This window comes from Ricinus communis, chromosome 10 (assembly GCF_019578655.1).
Source record: "Ricinus communis isolate WT05 ecotype wild-type chromosome 10, ASM1957865v1, whole genome shotgun sequence".
NCBI classification, from domain to species: domain Eukaryota; kingdom Viridiplantae; phylum Streptophyta; class Magnoliopsida; order Malpighiales; family Euphorbiaceae; genus Ricinus; species Ricinus communis.
Window position 1 is genome coordinate 12,227,704 of NC_063265.1, and position 23,191 is coordinate 12,250,894.

The window sequence follows — 23,191 nt, forward strand, 5'->3', positions numbered from 1 at the left end:
TGTATGAAATCCAGATGAAGTCTAAATTTCTTGGTATTTGTATTTTACCGACGCAAGATTTTTCGATAAACGTTGATTTTGTTATCTGATTCGGGTCAATTTTGAACCGATCCTACGTTTCTTCTCCATGTTTCGCGCTTTTAATTCATCCGTACATGGGGTTTATCCGACCGTTCAATTCTAAAGAAACAGATAAGGGTGCAGGTTTGGACATTAGACCAACTACCTAATCAAACGACACAAAGTCACGAAACGTCATTGCAGCTTTAAAAAATATAAAAAATAAAAACGAGTCACTTTCGCGGGAAACTGTACCAACTGCTGACCTATTCCATCCGTTCTCTTTTCGTTTTTCTTTTTCTTTAAAAAAAAGAGCAGAAGCAATCATTATAAATAAATATCTAATGAGTTTTCCTGACGCAGAACTTTCCTGAGAAAATTCAATGGAATCAACAACAGCTCAACGTCGCCTGAAAGCAATCCGAGGCCATCTTATATCTTCTACCGTAGACGATCACAGCTCCCCTCTCCAAGCTAACCTCACCGCTTCGGAGTTTGTTCACAGTAAGCAGTAATTTATTTCTCTCTTTATAGTTCGCTAGTTACCTACTTCTTGCATATGATTTTTGAAAGCTGTTGGTTAATTATCACGCAGATCAAACGTACAGCGTTGTTTTACCTGAGAAATTGCAAACTGGAAAATGGAATGTTTACAGGTAATTCATTTATTTTAGGTATAATTTCATATTATACTGTACTGCTTAGCCATTTTTCACTTAATTTATTTCTGGTATATGCACAGGTCTGTGCGATCTCCTCTGAAGCTTGTTAGTAGGTTTCATGATCATCCAGAGATCGCGACATTACACGATAACTTTGTGTGAGTATATTTCTCTGATTTATTTATTCATTTACTTTATAGTTTAAATTGAAAACACTTATTATTAGTTAGGAGATAACAAATGCTTCCTTTAGTCTTCTTACTAATTAATGAGTATTTTTCAGTTTAAACTACTAAATGAAGAGTTCGTTAGTTGACGCTTTCAGTTTTGTGTATATAGGCGTGCTGTTGAAACGTTTCAAGATTACAAATATTTAGGTACACGAATTAGGCAGGATGGAACGGTTGGAGAGTGAGTTATTGATATTAAGGAAGCTTGTTCTGTTTCTTGGTTTTATTCATATATATGGAAAACAATTATGAAAATGAGGTTTTTTCTTTTTAACAAATGAAAAAGGTATACGTGGATGACATATGGAGAAGCAGCCACTGCTAGAGAAGCAATAGGTTCTGGCCTTCGTTATCACGGGATACAAAAGGTTTGTCTCCCTTTAGAAGTGTATTGGGAAAGTCTTAAAATGCAAGATTCAATCCAATTGAATTATTTTTAGTCATTTCACGTGTTTGGAAACTATTTAAAAACTATATTTTAATTCTTTCAAATAAAAAAATAATCATTTTGAAACAAATGAAATCATGCCATAAAACATGATTTCATAAGATTTAACTTATCTAGTTGAACTCTTGCATATGATTTATTCCAAACAAGGTCTAAATAAATTTGCATATGATTTAATTTGTACTACCTCTTGACTGTGCTACTAGGCTCTCCAGTTATACTTTTCAATAATATCTTTTACTTCAATTTGATGTACTCTTGTGAATGTTGTTGCTTCAATTGGTCTCTTTGTGTAACAGGGAGCTTGCGTTGGGATCTTTTTTGTAAATAAACCAGAGTGGCTGATTGTGGATCATGCCTGCGCAGCATATTCTTACATCTCGGTTCCCCTATACGACACCCTCGGTTAGTGTAATAAGCTTATTTCTGGAGGGTTCTTGCATGTTCTTACAGTATTTTATTTTTATTTGCAGGTCCTGATGCTGTTAAGTATGTCGTGAATCATGCTAATGTGCAGGCTATCTTTTGCGTCCCAGAGACTTCGAATGCTGTCAGTTTTATATATGCTTCCTTAATTCTTTCCTTTACTATTTGTGATATGCCAGCTAGGATTATAGCCTTTTATGACAGCATGCCTCTGATTCATGAACATTAACTATATGTTATTATTTTAATGCATGAAGCCGCTATCTGAATGATTCCTTCCAAGTCAAATCTCAACCTTTAGCCCGCCTTGCCATAATCGGGAGTATACGCGAAAAACGTGTCTCAACTACAGCCAACTCTCCTCTTTCCCTGTTGAAAAACCTTTCATTACCCCTCTTTATCTCTATGTGATGCATATTTCCGCAACATTAACAATTCATAATTTTAATATGTACTACCACAAAATTGTTCTGTTATCTATTTTGGGCCTTATAAGATACATATTTTTGTGTGCGAGTCGGTGATGATGTTATGGAATCCATAGAACGTGCATGTTACCCATCTTATGCGATACTTTATTAACAAATATGATGTGTCTTATTTTTCTTTCTTTTAAATTGCAGTTATTAAGCTTCCTGGCTGAGATTCCATCTGTCCAACTTATAGTGGTCTGCGCTTTTGAATCTCTTTAAAAGTTTCTTAATTAATTATGAATGAAGTTGTATTTAGTTCCAGTTCCTTGTTAACTTCTTTTGGTGACAGGTAGTGGGAGCTGTTGATGAACAGTTGCCATCTCTTCCTTCGACGTTTGGAGTCAAGCTCATATCATATATGAAACTGCTTGGCGAGGTAATCATTCTTTTAAAACTTACATTTTCTTATTCAGATATGTAGCACATTGCTTTTTTAAATTTTTACTTTTATGTTGAGCTCATTTAAATTGATAGCATGAGACACATGCACCAGATGGTTAATATGGACTTAGGTGGCTTTTGCTTGGACAGCTAATGAGTCAATTATTTACCTGGTAGAAAAAGAAAATCAAAACTTTACTACTTGTTCATCAATTCGAATGTGGGGCATAAAAACTTATTTTGCTGAAAATTTTCATTTTTTTGTTTTACTTTTGTTTCTTCTGTGCGTGTGGGTTGGGATGCGGGGTTCAGTGTATTTCTTATACAATTACTGGAAATTTTTTTACCATTTTTCAAAATGTTCAGTCAGACTAGCCGAGCTTCAAGTGGAACTTTGCTCAATTCATTACTATTTGCTTTATATGAATTCAATAATAGAAAAACTAATTCTCTTTTCTCTTTTCTATATAAAGTCAGGTAAATAGAAAAACTATTTGAAATGCCTTTCTTGCTTATAAAACATTCTGGTATTGTTTTCTTATTTATTTCATCTGAAGGAAAAAGAAATATAACAAAAGCTGCAAAAAGAAAATATAAGAAAGTTGGTCTGAAAGAATAAAATATAAGAAATAAGTGCTGAAGCGAAACTCTGCACCACCTTACAAACTGTTTTCTTTTAGGGCTGCAGTAACCGGCAGCCTTTCATACCTCCTAAACCTGAGGATGTGGCAACCATATGTTACACCAGTGGTACTACTGGGACACCAAAGGTAGGAAATCTTTTGTTGATTGAAACTCAAATACTCTTGTTCATTTCTTCAGCTAAAGCATTATGTTTATAATTATTTGTCTTTCTTTCTAAAGGGAGTTGTCCTGACACATGGGAGCTTAATTGCCAGTGTTGCTGGCTTCTGTCTAGCAATCAAATTTAATCCCTCAGATATGTAAGTTTTGCATTTAATTTTGTGCACAATGCAAGTTAATTTTACCAAAGTTGATATTAAGACATCTTCCATAAGAAATTTTGCATTTCTTATAAATTATGTTTGCTTTTCACAGTTATATATCCTATCTTCCTCTCGCACACATTTATGAACGAACTAACCAAATGGTGTTAGTTTACTATGGTGTTGCTGTTGGCTTCTATCAGGGGGTATGTGACTCAATTTATTGAGATCTTTAGTTGCTCTTTTGGTGTAAAGACCCTAAATATGTTACATCAATGAATGAATTGGGTGTGAGAATAGTATAATAAATTATAGTGCTTTATTTATTTTTCTTTTCACATTGTCCAAACAGGATTGCTGTGTGGCACCATCTGCTAACCTGATAAATTGATATTTGATAGCCATTGTTGAACTTCTGATTTTATTTTGTCTCTTCTCCATATTCTTCTTCTTCTTCCATTTTCATTGTCAGAACAACTGAATGGAGCATGGGATAATAGCTTGCAGAAAAGTGTTTCCAGAAAAAATTAGACTATAATAGTTTATTCACCATGTATTGATTCAATCAACAGCTTGACCAATAAGTTGTGAAGATTTTTAAAACAATCATTTTAATTTTAGTATCTTTCTTCTCTCCTTTACAGGACAATCTGAAATTGATGGATGATTTGGCTGCTCTAAGACCAACACTATTTTGTAGTGTCCCTAGGTTGTATAACCGTATATATGATGGGTAAGTTTGTAATAAAGGATAGCATGCATTATTTGGTTATAAGTTCTATACTCTACTTAGGCATGCTTAAAGTTGATTGATTATTACAGAATTACAAAAGCTGTCAAGGCTTCTGGGGTTTTGAGGGAGAGGCTATTTAGAGCTGCCTACAACTCAAAAAAGCAAGCCATAATGAGTGGTATATGTCATTGATTAGACTCTAGTTTACATCATGAATTTGGCTATACTTTTATCCTTTGTTGACGCCAGACAATACAAGACTTCTAGTTATGTATTTTAAGAATTCTGGAAGTAGGTAGAAAATGTTTGGATGCATGTTCATTCCTATTTAATCCTCTGCTATTTGTGTTCAATATGATTGTTTTCAGGCCGTAATCCATCACCAATGTGGGACAAATTGGTATTTAATAAAATAAGGGGAAAGCTAGGGGGGCGAGTCCGTTTTATGGGATCAGGTGCCTCACCTTTGTCGCCTGACATAATGGACTTTCTAAGGGTGTAAGTTCATATTGAGTCTAATTTATCATGTCATGTGAATATCTGTCTTCTTTACGTCGTTTTCATATCCGCAAGGGCAGGTGCTTTGGCTGTCAAGTACTCGAGGGATATGGAATGACCGAGACTTCCTGTGTGATAAGTGTCATGGACCTGGGTGACAATTTATCTGGTCATGTTGGGTCCCCCAATGCCGCCTGTGGTCAGTAATTAACTTTGGCTCAGAAATCAATTAAATCTCTTAGTGAATGGTGTATTTGTTGCATGTTATGTGCATGTGGTGACATCAAATTACTGGCAAAGGTTGACAAAAGCAAAATAACCTATAGATATTAGCTTATCTAATTCTTCTTTTTGGCCTGATAATTGCGCATGTTATGTAGAGTTGAATAGCAAGGGGAAACATGTCTAGGCTTGGACTGCACTATTTTATAAACGTATGTAGATATTATCTCTAATTTTGCAGTGCTAAAATGTTATACACTTTTTATGATTATACTTATCTGATACCATTACCTGTACTTTAGGGTTAGGAGTTTAAATATCTATAGCTGTAGTGAAGGGCATTGAGAAAGGGAGAGCTATGGAACTAAGGATGTGAGCCAATTGTAGGTTGCTTTCAAATGAACTATAATTTACTAAGTGAAACCTAGTGATGGAATGAAAAAATTGGCCATAGGCTTGAAGGATTAGTGTGATATAAACACTAGGACAAGAGGAAAGCTTTGTCAGAATTCTTATAAGAAGAGATAAGGATGTCATTATCTCATTTTGATGGAAAAGCTTTTAGTATAGCACCTTTTTACTCTGAGTCTATTGAGGATAGGTTTGTGATCGATTCACTGGCATCAAGCGATTCATGTGAAGGCTTTGTAGATTCACTTTCTGAGTAAACATAGTGCTACTACTTGATCATGTACCTGGTGAACACTTGTCAAGCATTTCAAAACTAAGCAACTAATTGGCTTTGGATACAAAAACAAGATAAAAGTTTCAAGTTTTCATATTGTAACTGCACAGTAGTCTCAGAATACCTCTTGAACCATGAAAATTATTAGTTACAGATTCTACATACTGCGAATATTAATAGAAATTCTTGAATTATGGAATATGCTTACAAGATGATTGAGTTTGATCACTAGTTCTTTCTTATTCTTTGATGGTCGTCTTAATATGATAATTTAGTTTTTATGTTTCCTCTTCAGAAATAAAGCTGGTGGATGTTCCTGAAATGAACTACACCTTAGATGATCAGCCATATCCAAGAGGAGAGATTTGTGTTAGGGGTCCCACCGTCTTCAAAGGCTACTATAAGGATGGTGTCCAGACGTATTAAATTTCATACACTTAGATTCTATAGCCAAAATGTTTCTTTAAACATTCAGTCTACCTAACTGCCTGCTTAATTGGACAGGAGAGAAGTATTTGATGATGATGGTTGGATGCATACTGGAGACATTGGGTTGTGGTTACCTGGAGGACGCCTTAAAATTATCGATAGGTCAGATTATGGATAAACTTCATCTATGAACTCTGACTTCAAGCAACATTGCATTCCTTAAATTTCAATTTGTATCACAAAAATCTTTACATTTTAATTGTATGCACGCTAAGTCCATTAAGCTTGATTTCGAGATTACTGCTAAAATGTGATGTGATATCATGCCAATATGAATTCTCTAAAGTTTAAAAATATTTAATCCATTTCAAGCTGTGAAGCCCTATTGTATTGCCATTGAAATTTTTCTGGAATCAGGCAAAGAGGATCTTAGTGTTACTAAAATTGAAGCACAACATTTTTGTAAGGGACTGCAGCGGGAAATAACTTGAAGTCAGGGACTTTTGGTGAAAGTTTAGTAAATTTACAAAGGAATTGACTAAATGGTTTTTGTTTATGTCAATCTAGTTGCCCGTGTTTTCTTATCCTGGAAGTCTTGTCCTTTGACAATGGCGAGGATATTGCATCAAGTCTTGAAATACTAGAGTTTTATTGATGCTTGATAGTCATTTTTTGACAGGAAAAAGAACATCTTCAAGTTAGCACAAGGCGAGTATATAGCACCAGAGAAGATTGAAAATGTATATAGCAAATGCAGATTTGTCTCCCAATGTTTTATATACGGTAAGGAAGATTGTGTTACTGTCCATATGAATGTTATTAGCTCTAATCTGTTCTCGGATTGGATTTGTTTATAGGTGACAGCTTCAACTCCTTTTTAGTAGCTGTAGTTGCAGTGGACCCAGATGTGTTAAGAGATTGGGCTGTGTCAGAGGGGATCAAGGTGGGTTTATTTATATAATTTTGGTTCTTTGACTGATTTGGTCTTTAGGGAACTCTTTGGTTCAATTACAGTCTTTCAGAAAACTTTTTCAAGCACTTAATTGCAGCAAGTTTGTCGGGATAAAAGCTAAATCCCTTTTTTCTCCTTTTCAAGCAAATTAGAATCACACAAGCTGCATTTGACTTGGTTCATGTGTGAAATAGGATTATTATAACATTAAGCTCTGAAAGACTTAATTTATTCCTTAGGCAGTAGCTATTAATAGCCAACCGTTTATGCCTACACTTGGTTTTCCATTGAGTATTCCTTGTTTAACAGATCAATGACTCGAATATCATACCACAAGATGTGATGTTGCTCACAGATATTGATATATTCAATATCTTATCATCTCAGTTTCATGAGGGTCAGCGTCCAATCTTTTTGAGTGCTTAGTGAGGGTGGCCTTATTCTTTCTTGACTTATTTATATTGAATTTTTGCACCTTGGATTTTTCCCCGTTTATACTTTTTTGAGATCATCGTTAGCCAAAAGAAGTGGTTTTGGCCGCTTTTTTCTTTTTCTCCTTTATGAATTCTTTTTTTTTGCATTTGCAGTATGATGATTTAGGACAATTGTGCAATGATCCAAGAACAAGGGCTGCAGTTCTTGCTGATATGGATGAGGTTGGAAAGGAAGCCCAGGTAAATTCTTCAAGAGGTTTGTTCTCTATCCTGTCACCGTTGAACACCCTTTGTTTATCATTATTTGCTTGTAATTATGCAGTTGCGAGGTTTTGAATTTGCAAAAGCTGTAACCTTGGTGCCTGAACCATTCTCTTTAGAGAATGGCCTACTCACTCCAACATTCAAGGTAATTGTTGCTGAATATTTTAAAATCTGGCCCCATCTTCAAATCTAAGAAGAAAAAATGTCAGGGGTTAAGGGTCCAACTGGAATTAACTGAATTATACATTTATAAGTCCCATGTCAGCATACTAAATATAGTAATTTAATGATAATTATAATTGAAAAATTTAGATCGACATTCTTTTGACAATTTATTTGAATTTTAATGAAACGATAATTTTTATGATGAAAGAAATAGTTAAAACAGGCCCTAAGGTTTAGGTTACTTACACAACCAATTGATTGTCTCCCTCAAATCTCAATCTCGAAAAAGAGGCAAAAGACAAAAAAAGAAGAAGGGGATTTTTGTTAACAAGGGGAATTTTGGCCTTGGTTTAACTTGCAAATCCTCATGAATAGGTTAATTGCTTAGCTATTACCTGGTCTGTTTAAGAGCTATGGGTTTTGGGGGAAAGGGTTTTGAAGGTGATTTAAACTTTCTCTTGGACGGTTTCCTGTTTATCTGGTTCTATTAGCTGGCTAGTGCAGTTTTTGAAGTGATGCCCAACTGCACCAAATTTTAGATCTCTAGATGCAAGGGGAACGTTCTTTATTTTTTTTGCTTTCTATTTTTTGTTTTGTTTCTGATCTGGTAATCTTGCAGATTAAGAGGCCTCGAGCAAAGGAATACTTTGAGAAAGCCATATCAAATATGTATGCTGAGACTGCTACCTTGGATTGAACATAACACATATGTTATGTGCCAGCTACATTGGCAGCACTAAGAGCAGCATCCGTTCCATTTATTGAGTTGTGGCAGTTTAAGCCCGGGAGCTCATTGTTAGTTTTCCAGATGTTCGTTGGGGAGATATTGCTCGTAGGCTTGCTGGCGTGACTGCATTCTATTACAAATTTCAAGTATGTCATTGATCTATTGACCAGAAAAATTCTTTGATGCGGGAACACATATAAACCGCAATATGTGTAAAGTATTTACTTGCCAATCCACGAACATTTCCCACTTCTTTTCAATAGGACATGCTGCTACGGTCCTAGAATTAGCTTAATCAAAAGCTTTTTGCGGATAAGATCTGCAGTCCTGCCACAATCATCAAGTGTGTGCGACATGAACATTACAACCATGCGGATGGTGCTTTCCCTGTTCATTGTTAAAGATCTCAGCTGTGTGGAAGCGAAGGAAGATTTTTCACATATAGAAAACTAACAAAGCTTAGTCCTACTACTTCATGCTGGATCTAATGGGAAGGATATTCCCACGTTAAACCTTGCTAATTTCCATGTCTTTATTTGCTCTCTGGGTACTGGATCAAAGCCATACACAATTTTAACTACACAATTTTAAACAGAAATTCTAAAGGACAAATATAATTCTGTTGAGGGGTATAATATCTACTCTACCTGTACAAATAGTTCGGTGATAGAAAGATTGAACTCAAGGCTCTTTGTTATTTGAAATTATTAGACATACAATAATAACATAAGATCGGAATCACTTTTTGACAAGTGGTCGCGTGTTGTTCCAAAGCCATTGTTGGGCAGGACTGTCAACATCAAGCAGTGGTGAAACCTGTATGATCTTAGGTCAGAATGCAAACTTTTAAATGTGCAATTAGAGACAACCTCAAACATTCATCTACACTAATGCATGTGCAATTTGGACAATCACAAATATAGCAGAGAGTTTGCAACATTGTTACCTTCTCCCAGACTTGTGAATGGTAATCATCAAGCCAATCAATCTCATTCGCAGAGAGCAAGGATAAGTCTACCAATTTAGTCTGCAGTGCAACCAGTAAAAGGTTTATGACTAGAACTATGGCAACATGGACTACAGTTAAATGGGAGTTTGAGAAAATGATTTCCAAGATGGAATTTATACAGTAAAAGAAAGCCACCGAAACTAATAATATATCGTGATTTTGGTTTGCTGAAGAACATCAAAATTCACGAGAAGGTTAGTATTACCAGGCAATTATTAGCATACCTGAATAGGGAGAAAAGTGAGTTTTTCAAAACCCAAATACTCTATTCCTCCAAAGCGATTTGGAGTGTCAGCCTCTTTCACATGCAGGAGATTCTACAAGGGGCAAAAATTAGCCATAAAGCAAGAAAGGACAAAGGCCAAAAGGATAAATGTAAACAAAGATAAGGCAACATCATATTCCAAGTCAATTGCACAAGAGAATGTCAAGTTAAAGACAACTATTCATGTGCCCATACAAAACTCATGCAGTTCGTAATTCGAAGGCTGTACTTAATGGATTAATCAACTAAGGTAAGCCTAGATTCCGTACTACATGAGACAGATCTTCTGAACCCCGAGAGTGTGCCAAGTAAGGATCACAAAATGAAAAACTGATAATTAGAACTCTGAAATTCTTTTCCTTTCCCTTAAAGGACCAAGAAAACTTGGGCAAAGCCAGAATCTCAAATTTAAGGGAGGGAGAATAACACTAATTCTATATTAAAAAATTTGAGACGGGTTTTAAGGGGGCAATCATAATTTTTCCATTAGGTATTATAATGTGATAGAAATTTTCATAATGACGAGGGGTGAATTGCCCTGGTTTTGCCCCTGCATCAAGCTATATAACAAAATTGAGAAGTTCCACAACCATTAAGTACAGATTTCAAATCTAAGAATCATTTAAGAGAGTTTGTAGGAGGGAAAAATGACCAAGAAAATCAAAAGAGAAGTCCTGCTGCCCAAGTATCTTCTCAACATCAAAGGAAATAGTGATTCCTCCAAGCCAGTCCAATAATGTAGAATGCTCGACCAACCACTACACATATAAATTCTCTAATTTCTTCTCATGGCTTCAAGTTTTGTATAGTAGTTGGCCCTCGCTAAAATTTATATGATGGTCCAAAGACTCATCGATGGATTTAATATTATAAGTAAGATGAATATCTTAGTCATTTAGCAGTTACTACAGTACCTCAATCCGAATGCCAAAAGCATGATCTTCATAATACCCTGGTTCATTGCTTACGATCATGCCTTTCTGCAAGGGGGTAGTATTTCCATATCGAAAGCTTATGCTTTGAGGGCCTTCATGAACATTTAATGCAGCTCCGACACCATGTCCAGTTCCTGAAAGATAGATTAGGAAAAGATTGTAGTTAGAACTCTACTAAGCTCTTTAAATAAGTCATCATTTTACGACCTTTGCAAAAAATTCCAATCAGCAATTCGGTCAATAAAAATGCAGGATAAGTACCATGACGATAGTCGAGCCCTATCTTCCACAAAGAAGAACGAGCAAATGCATCCAATACAAAACCAGGTGTATTTTCAGGGAAAACTGCCTGATCAAGAGCTATATGACCCTGCAATTCACAACTCCATCAGAGAACTTTAATATTTTTACCTGTTAACTGCAATAGTTCATACTGAAAAGTAGAACATTCAAGATGTAACCAATTTACATTGCCCACAAACATTAAATGAGAGAGGAATTTAATGGTAAAATATATTCTCCACAAGATCCTTTTTCGTTCAATATCTATAGTATACAAGGCAATCCGACAAAAATCCGGCACCTGCAGAACTCGGGTGAAGCATTCTTTCTCGCGTGGAGTAGGCTCACTAAAGTGCACAGTCCTGGTTATGTCAGTTGTTCCATCAACATATTGAGCTCCACTGTCTAATAGCAATAGCTTTTTCTTATCCACAACACTACAACTATCCGGTTCAGGTTTGTAATGTATGATAGCACCATTTGCACCAGAACCTGTAAGATCATCCCAAAAGTTGATACTGATGTAGCAGACCAGATACAAACAAATAACAATGGTTGTTTTGATAAGTAGTTATTCATAAGAGAGTAATGAGCCTATTTATACCACATATTGTATCAAAGCTAGTATCCACAAAACCAGCCTGCTTCGAACGGAACTCAAGAAGTTTCTCTGAAACATCTACTTCTGTTAGTTTCACATCCTTGTGAATTTCTTCTTCCAACCAGGCCCAGAACTGTGCTAAAGCAGCTGCATCCCTGCATATTAATATCTTAATAAGCCTACATATCATAAAGTTATTAGTCATATTTGCTTTTGCAATCAACAGTATATAGGCAGATATCTTTTCTTTTTCCCTTTTTTAATGAACAATAAGAATAGGTGCAAGTTCAAAATTAAATCCATATAAGCAAAAGAAGCATCAACTAGCTTCATCAAAGCTTTCATGCAAATTCTCAAAACTGCTAAGAAAGAAAAATGGCAATTAGTAAATAAAGCTGTTCTAAACATTACATCTTGACACTTGCAGAGCGTGCATACAGCACGAGACAGATGGTTCAATATTAACATCACAGTCGTGGACATACAATAACACAGAATATAGTCAAAATCATAAAATCAAGCTCTAACAAAGGATTTAGGCACCTTAAGTGGGAATTTCGCATGCCTTCTAGCTCAGCCGGATTCTTCACTGCTTTTGCTAGAGATATAGGTGATGCCCTATAAACTCCAGTAGGTCCCCAGGATTGACAATTGGAGCCATTATATTTATCATTCTTGCTATGATTTTTACTTCCAAAGTCTGCGAGATGTCTATCGCAGGCAGACTTGTAGGTGTTGACTATAGCAGCATTAACAGATGAAGTATCCAACCAAAGTTCAGTCCCTTGTGCAGCCAACCTGAATTAGGAGACCATATCTTAAGAGTATACAGAAAGTAAGTGTACAACTTCATCGGAGAAGGGACAAGCCTAAGGCCACTCCAGAAACAAATAAAAGAGTATCAGAATTTAGAGCAAGCCAGATATCTGTGATTCGGTATGGCATCAATTTGCTTGCTCTGATATATGGCATCGTTCATGTGTCACAGCCTATAATTTCACATACCTTATCCACTTAATTTGACAGTTTAGCCACACCCCACCTACAGAGGTGCAGACGTTTTTGTGCACATGTAAAACTAGGAAACAATGAAAATATGTTCTTTTCCGAGATAAAAAAGTGGAAACTGTAAACTTTTATTTGAGATTATGCAGCAATTTCAGAAAATCTTGCCACTGCTAAAGCATAAAGCTGTTAGACTGACCTTTCTATCTCAGAAAGGATGGTATCATAAGGCTTCAACTCAACACTAGCATTCTTCAAATGATTCAAAACTTCAGGTGTGACTTTAGAATTGTCCACAAATAATTTGGCACCATCAATCTCCACAATTAGGTATGCATACATAACTGGTGAATTAGGTACATCACCACCTCTCTGCAAAACAAAATCCAATTCATGATGTGCGCAAGTAGGATAGATGCTTCCAAATTGCCTTTGTTCTACATTGCTTCTGTTGTAGCAAAATCCCAAAAATATTAAACAGCTTGCTGATAATTTCTTCAATTATTATCTCCATTTCTTTATTTAAGCTAAATCGAAACTGTGCAATGTTGGTCTAAGAATATTACCAAGTTCAGAAGCCAGGCAATCTCATCAAGCATAGAAATAACTATTGCAGATGAACCAGCATCAAGAAGCAGAGACCTGAGGGTAGACAACTTCGAAACTACATCCACTCCAGCGTATTTAATGTCATGCACTCTTATTGGTTTGTTTGGAGGCTTTGGCCTTGGCTCCTTCCAAATTTCATCCACGAGATTTAAATCATACAAGTAAATCAACTTGTGATTCTTCTTAGATATAGCATCCTTCAACTCCTCAGCAGCATCAAAAGAAAAAAGAAACTGCTCCCTTCACAGAGTCAAAGATAAGGTGGCCTCATGAAATTAAAATGGTGACAAATGTCAAAGTAAATGCATATTTATAGTTAAAACTGGTAATTAGATGAAACAAAAGTTTGGGAAACAAGAAAGGGTCTAGGAGGAAAAGAAAGGTGAAAGCAACAAACTATTTAAAAGAAATGACAGAGACACATATTAAATGGGGCAGATGGTCGCAATCATTATTCAAACATATAATTTTTCTGGTAAAGGAACAGAAGAATAAAATAAGGTGCAGCAAGCCAGAGGGGGTTGAGAAATTGCTCACAGGATCAATACCAACTTTTGCTCCAGGAGGCAGTACATCATTGAGCCATTCAATTGTAGTTGGGATTCCTAGATTACCAGCCCGCATAAGGGTCCAGCTAGAGTTCAACTGCTTCTCAGCCTAATCACAATAACAACAACAACAACAACAACAAGAAAATGAACAGATTCATGTCCAGTTAGCTAATGATAATATAATCCCTCCTTTCAATTAACATAATAAAGTCACCGAAGCTTGGTCCTGCAAGAGATCTTTGAGAATGCAAGCCATAAAAGGTAAATTCTTCTCATACCTGAAGAAAATAACGACCATCTGTCCAAAGAGCTGCATTTTCTTTGGTGACAACAGCAGTGCCAGCACTACCAGTAAATCCTGATATATAGGCTCTCCGCATATAACATTCAGCAATGAATTCACTCTATCAACCACAATAAGAAGACATAATTAGAAACTATTAAAAGCTCTATAAAAACTCCAGCAAATAATTCAAATAAACATTACAAGGATATGAGCTTGACTAATAATACTCAAAATCCTTTCCATTATTGCAAGCCAAAAAAAGTGAGCTTTTATTTCTCAAAGAAATGGTGGAAAACAATAACAACTCATCTCAACTAAATTAAACACTAGACTTACCAAAAGAAAACTAAACTTAACCAAATTTACCTGATGAGCATCTTGAGAAGGTATGATATAGGCATCAATGCCAATTCCAGGCTTGGAAAACAGCTCACGAAGAGCACTTAGCTTCTCGTCAGGTTCTGATTTATTGGTGCTACTCCTCCGAACTTGAGAAGAAGGTTTGGCAGTGATAGAACTGCAATTATGTATAAAAAAAGGGTATCTTTTGATATTTGGAGAAAAGGACTTAGAGAGTGAACTAGAAAGAAAACGAGTATAGATAGAGCGAGAAGATTGAGTAAGAGAGAGAGGCTGCATCATCGGCGATGCTAGTGACTGCATAGTAACAAAAACTTATAGGGAAATTAGAGAGAGAAATGGAGAGAGAGAGAGAGAGAGAGGTAAAGATAAGGTCTTTCTTTTTCTTGGAGCAATAAATAAAGTTCAGTACTTTTGCAAAGGAACAAGATGAAACGACGTTTGAAGGAAAATGTAAGTACGCCTATACGATGACGTTTTTAGTAAAGCTTAAAAAGTTAAACCTTTTTTAAATACTCTCTGCGATCTTATGATCCTTTGTTGGATCCATTTTCAAACCTCAAGCCTTCAAAATTTCCAACAATGGCAATTATCACAGAAGAACCAGAACCAGAGCTGAGGCATAGAAAAGCAAAAAAGGAGCAAACTTTGTCACCCAATAAAATTCCAAAACCAAAAACAGAGACTAATACACAAACACCAAACAACCCATTTGTTTTCTGGTTTTACTTTACTCTTTCAGTCTCTTTAATCACTCTCTTAACTATCATTTTATCTTTTCTCTCTTCTTCATCAACAGACCCTAAATCCTTTTTTCTCTCACTTTCAGCTCCTCTGCGCCAACACTACTCTAAAGGACGTACCATCAAAGTCCAACTTGCTCAGAACCAACCACCCACAGAGATTTTCGCTGTAGAAAGTGGGAAGAAAGGTTCTTTGACTGAAAAGGTAGTGATTGTTCATGGGTTGGGTCTTAGTTCATTTTCTTTTAGGAAAGTTATTGACTTTTTGGGTTCTAATGGGATTCATGGGGTTATATTTGATTTGCCTGGAACTGGATTTTCTGATAAATCAATAGAAGTTCATGAAGAAAGAGGAAATGGGGTTTTTGAGAGGTTATTCGATGCTTATAGTTTGATTAAAGAGAAGGGTTTGTTTTGGGCTTTTGATAACATGGTTGAAACTGGTGAGATTCCTTACGAAAAGATTCTATCTCATTATAGTACATTAAAGAGTGTTGCCAAGCCTATTGTACTGGGTGGTGAAGAGGTGGGCAAGGTGCTAGGACAAGTTATTGAAACAATGGGTTTAGCTCCTGTGCATTTGGTTTTGCATGATTCAAGTTTAGGAATGGTAGCAAATTGGGTTTTGGAGAATTCAGAGTTAGTCAGAAGTGTTACTCTTTTGGATACTGGATCAAGGCCAGCCTTGCCTTTGTGGGTTTTGGAAATGCCAATAGTTAGAGAGATTGTTTTAGGGTCAAATTTTGCATTTCAGAGGTTGATCGAATTGTGTTGTTCAAAGGGGATTGGTGGTCTGGATTTGGAGGCACATAGAGTGATTCTGAAAGGTAGGGATGGGAGGAGAGCTGTTGTGGGCACGGGTAAGAAGTTGAATTCTAGCTTTAGTATTCCACAATGGGGTGGTTCGGATGGAATAAGGGGATTGCCAATTCAGGTGATTTGGTCTAATAGTTGGTCAATAGAGTGGAGTGAGGAGGGGCGTAGGGTAGCTGAAGCCCTTCCACATGCCAAATTTGTTTTGCACTCTGGTGGGCGGTGGTCTCAGGTGAGGATATACTATCATCTAATAGACTTTTTATTACAAAATATATGCAGTTTGAAGTGCATTTGGACTGCTTATCTTGGCAAACTTACACAAATTCCATATAACTTGTTATCATAGTACTAATTAGTGAGGTCAACCCATTTTTGAATCGGTTGAGACCCATTAGCAAGTGGGAGTCGACTGTTTTAAAAATGGGATTAAAGCTAGAGTCAGCTTCAGTGACAAAATAACTACTTGGTACTGTGTCTTGAACCAAATTCATGGCTGATCAGGTATAACAGAAAGACTAGGTGTATATATTTGCTTTCATGGTCTAGATGTACTTGCTTGGTAACTTGTTTGCATGTTCTCCATAGTTGATGAGCTGAAAGCAGATTTATATGTGCCTTATCAGTATGATCCTCCATAAATTTCTTTCATTGAACAATCTTCTAGAATTGAGATAATATTGTCATATATGGTCTAATTGTCGTAAAATTTATCCAAATTTATCATTATAAACATTTGAGTTGTTGCTGCCAGATTTAATCAACTGAATATGAACTTTAAGCCATGAATGTTTCCGACTAAAAGCAAGCAGAGATATTTCTGGACTTCAGATGGGAGTTGTTATCAAAGATCTACATTGGCTGAGAGTGGAGTATTTTTTAATCTGTTCATGGCTATATGGGGTTTTGATTTCAAATAGTGTTAGAAAATATTAATCTGACCTTGAAATCTAATTTTCTCATGATCTCAGTGCCTCAGCAGTCTTATTAGTACCCAACTTGACTCCTTTCTTTCACCTTTTTACACTTCCCTTTTATCTTGACCATAGCTTGCTCAAAGAAGAATGGTTGAATTGCGCCACTTAACCCAATATGTTGAAGAGGAAGGGTAATTTTTCTTGCTTGAAATGAAGCCGCAGTACAATAATAAATTTAAGCAAGGGTGTGTTTGATAAGTTTATAGATGTGCTTATATCATATTCTCCTGGGTTTCAATATGTCCAAGATAACTGGATTGATATCTTGTTGAACTAATGATCTTCTTCCCCTATGGGTACAAGGTGGTTTCAGTATAGAATTTATACCTCTTTGCAAAGATGAGAACAGTAGATACTTTTCCTCTTCAAACAATTAGTTGATTTAGTTGTTTCCTTTACATTCATTGCATCGGGGCATCATGTTACTAGCACATAATGTGCTTATATTTCAATAATCAATTTAATTTGTCTAGGCAGTTCCACTTTTTTTATTTGTGAAGAGTTATATTTAGATCACATTCATAGCCAAAACATATTATCGAGTTAATCATAAGGCTAGTATGTTTCTCAATTGCTTCTTGGATTACATAATTCACTCCTAGAATATATATTGAAATTCATCTTTATTCATGTATTCAGGAAGATGCTGCAGATGAGGTAGCTGAGAACATCATCAAGTTTGTATCCTCTTTACCGAAGTCGGATAGGAAAGTTGAAGGAGAATCTATACCAGAGCATATCCAGAAAATGTTTGAAGAAGCAAAAGAGGGTGACCATCACCATCACGGTCATGCCCATCTTCATGCGTCTAGCTACATGGACGCCTACGGCCTTGGCCATGGATGGGGCACTTGATTTATTCTCTTCTTCGCCCTGAAACTGAGATTCTCTATGGGTTCCCAATTAGGAGTGTAATGCAGGCATTTGCAGTATCTCTAGCGCAGCAATGCCCTCAGCTTGTGTGTGTAATATGCATTGTTGAAAGAACATTCTTCTGCAATGACCAACTTTTTGTAATACCAAAGATAGTGTATGCAACTTCATCATTGTGATGACCAGCTTCTATATTTGTCATAACTGAACTAATGTAATTTTATGAAAAATTTTCAGTAAACTTTGGGACATCATATGCATGTGCATAGATGGTGCATCACCAAACCCAAACGACACATACTTTTAATAAACGTCGTATTACCAAAACAAAAACGTCACTTGTTTTATAAAAAACGACAGCGGATACCAAAAGTACAACTGACGTCAATAGCTGGCATCTATATACTGGGGGGACTCAGTGACATCCACCATTCAGCATTTTCTGTTACTTTAACATCCTCCTCACGATCTCTCTATCTTTTTCTTTCTCTCTCTAAAAACGATGGGCTGTTGTGGTGACAAGGACGAAGAAGACGATTCAATTCCTAGTCTCACACGACACCTAAACTCATCCGAGATTTCGGGCGATACAACTACAATCACAATCTCTCCAATGAACTCTCACTTTGCAGCTCTCACTTGCCGAGACACACTCCGGTTAATCTTCGAGAAGCTTCCGGTTGCTGACCTGGCGCGAGCTAGCTGTGTCTGCAGAGTGTGGAAAACGGTGTCGTCTGATAGTGAAATTGTGAAAAATGCGTTTATGAGTCCCTGGAAATTGAAGGGTATAATAGGAGAACCTGTGTCTGGGAGTTTTTGGAGAGATAATGGAATTTGGAAATTTGCTATTTCTCATAAGATTGTTAAAGGTGATACTGTTGCTAGTCTTGCTGTTAAGTATTCTGTTCAGGTATAAAAGCCATTTTCTCTTTTCTTTTTCAACTTCTTAGTTGATTAAAATATGGAGTTTTACCCAATTAAAAAGTAAAAATGAAATCTTTTATCTTATATTTTAAGAGGGTATAGGAATGATTGTTGAGGAGCTTATTTTATACATGTTTTAGTAAAGTTTCAAATTTTAAAGTTTGGGTTTCTATTGGCTGATATGAACTGATTCTTGTAATTATCTTTACTGTCAAATTAGGGATTTTTAGTGGTTTGTACAGCTTTATTTTCTGTTTTATTTGAAGAGATGAGGTTATGCTTGAGGGGCTTACTTTCTACAGCTTTAAGTAGAATTGAAGTTATGAGAATAAGTTTGCTATTGGTGGAGCTTATTGTTACTATGTTTAGTTATTTCAATCTTGTTATCTTCTAATAATGATGAATGCCATGTAAAGAGTTACCGGAGCTGGATATATGCATTTATTGATGTGATTAGGTAGCGAAAACGATTAATAGAAAGTGGGTTGCTAATCAAGATTGGTGTAGGTTTCACATCAAACTGTATGCATTCACTGATTGTGATGTAATATTTGAGCTCCATTTTCTACAGAATTAAGTCTGTTTAGATAAAAGTATGGGCAATGGGGGTAATTGAACTTATGGGATGTTATGAACCTAGGCGTGAAAGGATAAGACACCTGTCTATCCTGTTTTTTCGGTAGATGTATAATTTAATGGTCAACTGGCTGTCAGCAGTATGTTGGTTAGGGAGGAGGATCAGTCTGCATAGCAATTTTAGGTTAGGGTGCTGATTTGTATTCAAAGAAAAGGTGTAGCCCAGCAGCTTATACTGGGGAGATTATATGATCAGCTGAAAGTCTGAGAAACAAATTGTGGGTGACATTAAACTACTCCAGATGTGTTTCCTATTTTTTTCTTTTATTATTTAAATATAAAAAAATTCCTACTTTGATATGGATAATTAACTTGGAAAGGAGGTTTGAAGGTTAGCTTATCAAGGCAATACCACATTAAGAGCTTGGAAAAGCAAAAGTAGCACCGCGAGGAGGGCAGCTGGGGATGAATTAGAGGTTTAATATTGGAGCTCTTTTCCTCTAACACAACCCCATCACAACCTTCTTATTCACTAAACATCCAACTTTCCCCAACATTTCTTTTTCCTTTTTAACTTCGTTTATTGGTAGACTATGAGAAGTTTTTACATTTCATTCATCTCCAAGTTCTGAGAGCAAATGGAGTAACATACATTTTCTTATTGTTTCAGGTTATGGAAATAAAACGATTAAACAACATGATGAGCGACCATGGCATACATTCAAGGGAGAGGTTATTAATCCCTATAAGCAATCCAAACCTTCTCATAAATGGCACGTGCTATGTTGAGCTGGATACCTATGCAAAAAGGGAAGTGGCAGTGCTGTATCTAGAGGGCAACCCTGGTAGAAATCTTAGTTGCTTGTCAAATTGGGGAACCTCAGACCAAGGCAAGAGAAGGATTCTCGACTCTTTAAAAAGAAGTATGCAAGTTGATGATGGAACTGCTCAATACTACTTGTCTATTTCAAATGGTGACCCCCGAGGTGCAATCACTGAGTTCTCTGAAGACCTTAGGTGGGAGAGGCAGGCGGGGTTGAGCTAGGTGAAAAGGGCACTGCTTTGATTCAGGGTTTTCACACTCCTTAAGAACATCTTGTTGAGCGAGCAAAGAGCAAAGTGTTAATATCATATATGTCTTCCTAAAGAAGAGTACACTTTGGTTCAACAGTAAAGCTGTACTCCTGTATACTGATGATGCTGAAGCAAGCCTGGAAATTCCTCCTGACATGGCCAACTTCAACTGCTTCAACTTTTTCCTTTATTGCATCTTAATAATGCCTCAAGCTAAATGTATTATTTGTATTTTGTATGTAAAGCACATAATCGTGGACGGACGGACTTTGAGTCATCTCTGTGGATTTGTATTTTATGAAATGAAAGGTGTCTTTGTCCACTTAGAATGTGTTATCACTAACAATTCTATGCTTGGTTCTCTTGTGTTTTTTAAATGTTTGTTTATTCTGAGTAGATCATCAGCTAGCTGGGTTAGACTCAGCATATATAGTTGTATACCTATTTAGGAATTATAGTTGTAATATTTTTCTATTTATTTCTTGTAATTATTCCTATATAGTTGACTTACATTTCCTGTAATTATTCCTATATAGTTGACTACCTTAAATAGGTCTAGGTATCTTGTATAAATACCTCGAGATATATGGAATAAACATAAGAGTGTTTTTCAGTCAATTGTTATTTTGGTATCAGAGCAAAAGAAAAAATTTTCCGCTGCCTTCTTTTGTTCAAACCCTAGCCGTCATCTAGCTGCAATGTCTACTAAAACTAACAACAAAGAGATTCCTGATAGTAAGAAACTCTTAACGGTGACCATTCATGAGACCTCTTCTCCAATCCATATTAAATTGAATGGTTCTAATTATTGTGTTTGGTCAAAGATTTTAGAGATGCATATTGCTGGTAGGAAGAAGAAGGGTTATATTACTGGAAGAAAGGTTGCACCTACAAAAGATGATCCGGGCTATGATGAATGGGAAGCTGAAGATGCCCTTGTCATGTCTTGGCTTATTAATTCCATGACTGATAATCTAATGTCGCACTTTGTTCAGTGTGGGACATCTAAAGAAGTTTGGGATGCGGCTAAAATGAGCTATCTTGATGTTTCTGACTCTTCCCAAGTATATGAACTGATGAAGAGGTCATTTCAATTTGCGTTAGGGTGGTCGACCTCTCCCAGAATATTTTAATGAGTTAAATTCAATTTTCATGGAGCTTGATTATCGTAGGCTCAATGACATGACATGTGCTGCTGATATTGAAAAACAAAGGAAGCGTATTGCAGAGGATCGCATCTATATGTTTCTTGCAGGTCTTGATCACAGTTTGGATCAAGTTAGCAGTCGTGTTTTGGCTACCTTCCCTTTACCAAGCTTGGAAGAAGCCTACTGTCACGACCCTACCCGTGGGCCCGTGACCGGCACTAGGGAATGGGTAGGCTTAAGGCCACTGAAACCCGTAGTAAGCCTGACACTCACTGATTTAAACAAATCTCATCTCAAATTAATATTATTAAAGCCACAATTTATCTTAACAGCTACATTCTACATAAATACTTCAGTCTGCCAGAAAAACTAGGCGAGACCTGAAACTCAGAAAATTTACAACTGATACATCTACTATTACTACTGCAGAGAATCTAAGATTTACCAATTTACATACCAAATCAAATACATCACCCGATGATGAAGGAGTCGGGTTACTGAATAAGAGTCGCGAGAGGACTAAGTCAAATCGAAAAATAAAAATGAGGTATCGGTCTAGAGTGAGTTAAAATCAAATAATCTGGGGACTATTGCAACCTTCACATGACATATTAATTATTCAAAACAATAAACCAATTTCTGAATGTAATTGCAATCATAATATATAATCATACACCATAATAATAAAATGATAAAAGGAGAGAGAGTAAATAAATAAAGACGTTTTTACTTTCACGGGACGTGTGGCTAAGTAGAACCCTAACCCCAAATTCTAACAGCCATTTTGGCTCTCTTAATCCAATAAGACTGGCGCCCCGAGAGCAATGCTCGACCAGGGACCTTACCTCCGGCAATTTACTCAAATTAGCCTAGAGAGCCATGCTCGACCAGTGCAACCCATAAAAATCTGATTACATGTCCATGATCATTACCGGTGCGCACGCGGTCCTGATGTAACCCATCAGGCGGCATGTTCTACGAAAGCCACATCCCCAAATCGAAATCATCACATATAATAAATATCATTGTATAATGAAATCATTCAACCATATCAAAATAACAATTAACAATTAAGAGTAAGACATCAGGCAACTCATGTGGAAAACTGATTATATTTGGTATTATTATAACATTACTATAATAATACTTATATTATCTTCATTAATTAATAGTCCAGTAAAATTATTTACATTGCGATACTAATAACCAAATTAAGCATAAACTTCCAAAATAGCATATTAAAATCAAACTTAGCAGTAGTGTAATGATTAAATGACTTTAACTCACTGGTTTAGGGCGACCTCCTAGCTCTGCTCCGGTGCCAAGCGAGCCGAACAAACGGACAATCTAGTCACGGAAAATAATTTATCAAAACGCTGAAACAATCGATCATTAATCCTAGGTCTAGACTCCTAGGACTGACT

The 23,191-nt window shown here is 36.3% G+C and overlaps 4 protein-coding genes across 5 annotated transcripts; 3 read left to right on the forward strand and 1 right to left on the reverse strand.

Annotated features, from left to right (window-relative positions):
• Nucleotides 1-396: 396 nt before the first annotated feature.
• Nucleotides 397-9,072, forward strand: LOC8285566 (long chain acyl-CoA synthetase 7, peroxisomal). Of its 2 annotated transcripts, NM_001323768.1 has the most exon segments (23): nucleotides 397-564; nucleotides 656-716; nucleotides 803-880; nucleotides 1,062-1,133; nucleotides 1,239-1,320; nucleotides 1,700-1,805; nucleotides 1,874-1,950; nucleotides 2,450-2,494; nucleotides 2,589-2,675; nucleotides 3,361-3,450; nucleotides 3,545-3,624; nucleotides 3,740-3,833; nucleotides 4,272-4,360; nucleotides 4,450-4,538; nucleotides 4,729-4,858; nucleotides 4,939-5,057; nucleotides 6,061-6,184; nucleotides 6,270-6,356; nucleotides 6,874-6,977; nucleotides 7,052-7,137; nucleotides 7,734-7,820; nucleotides 7,903-7,989; nucleotides 8,629-8,953. In NM_001323768.1, coding segments are annotated over 23 exon segments (2,073 nt in total). In that variant the 5' UTR covers nucleotides 397-443; the 3' UTR covers nucleotides 8,707-8,953.
• A 149-nt stretch (nucleotides 9,073-9,221) lies between these two features.
• LOC8285567 (aminopeptidase P2) lies at nucleotides 9,222-14,942 on the reverse strand. The gene is made up of 13 exons (XM_002512337.4): nucleotides 14,646-14,942; nucleotides 14,272-14,397; nucleotides 13,980-14,099; nucleotides 13,400-13,675; nucleotides 13,033-13,205; nucleotides 12,372-12,626; nucleotides 11,832-11,983; nucleotides 11,529-11,719; nucleotides 11,207-11,315; nucleotides 10,925-11,079; nucleotides 9,970-10,062; nucleotides 9,683-9,763; nucleotides 9,222-9,552 (listed from the first exon to the last, which is right to left on the reverse strand). The coding sequence occupies exons 1-13, from the start codon at nucleotides 14,940-14,942 to the stop codon at nucleotides 9,475-9,477; spliced, it is 2,106 nt and encodes a 701-aa protein (XP_002512383.2). The 3' UTR covers nucleotides 9,222-9,474.
• A 255-nt stretch (nucleotides 14,943-15,197) lies between these two features.
• Nucleotides 15,198-18,299, forward strand: LOC8285568 (protein AUXIN RESPONSE 4). Its single transcript, XM_002512338.4, has 2 exons — nucleotides 15,198-16,427; nucleotides 17,812-18,299. Exons 1-2 carry the CDS (start codon nucleotides 15,222-15,224, stop codon nucleotides 18,025-18,027), a joined length of 1,422 nt encoding a protein of 473 aa, XP_002512384.1. The 5' UTR covers nucleotides 15,198-15,221; the 3' UTR covers nucleotides 18,028-18,299.
• Nucleotides 18,300-18,468: 169 nt separating this feature from the next.
• Nucleotides 18,469-20,941, forward strand: LOC8285569 (F-box protein At1g55000). Its single transcript, XM_002512339.4, has 2 exons — nucleotides 18,469-18,955; nucleotides 20,216-20,941. The coding sequence occupies exons 1-2, from the start codon at nucleotides 18,548-18,550 to the stop codon at nucleotides 20,588-20,590; spliced, it is 783 nt and encodes a 260-aa protein (XP_002512385.1). The 5' UTR covers nucleotides 18,469-18,547; the 3' UTR covers nucleotides 20,591-20,941.
• The last annotated feature ends 2,250 nt before the right edge of the window (nucleotides 20,942-23,191 follow it).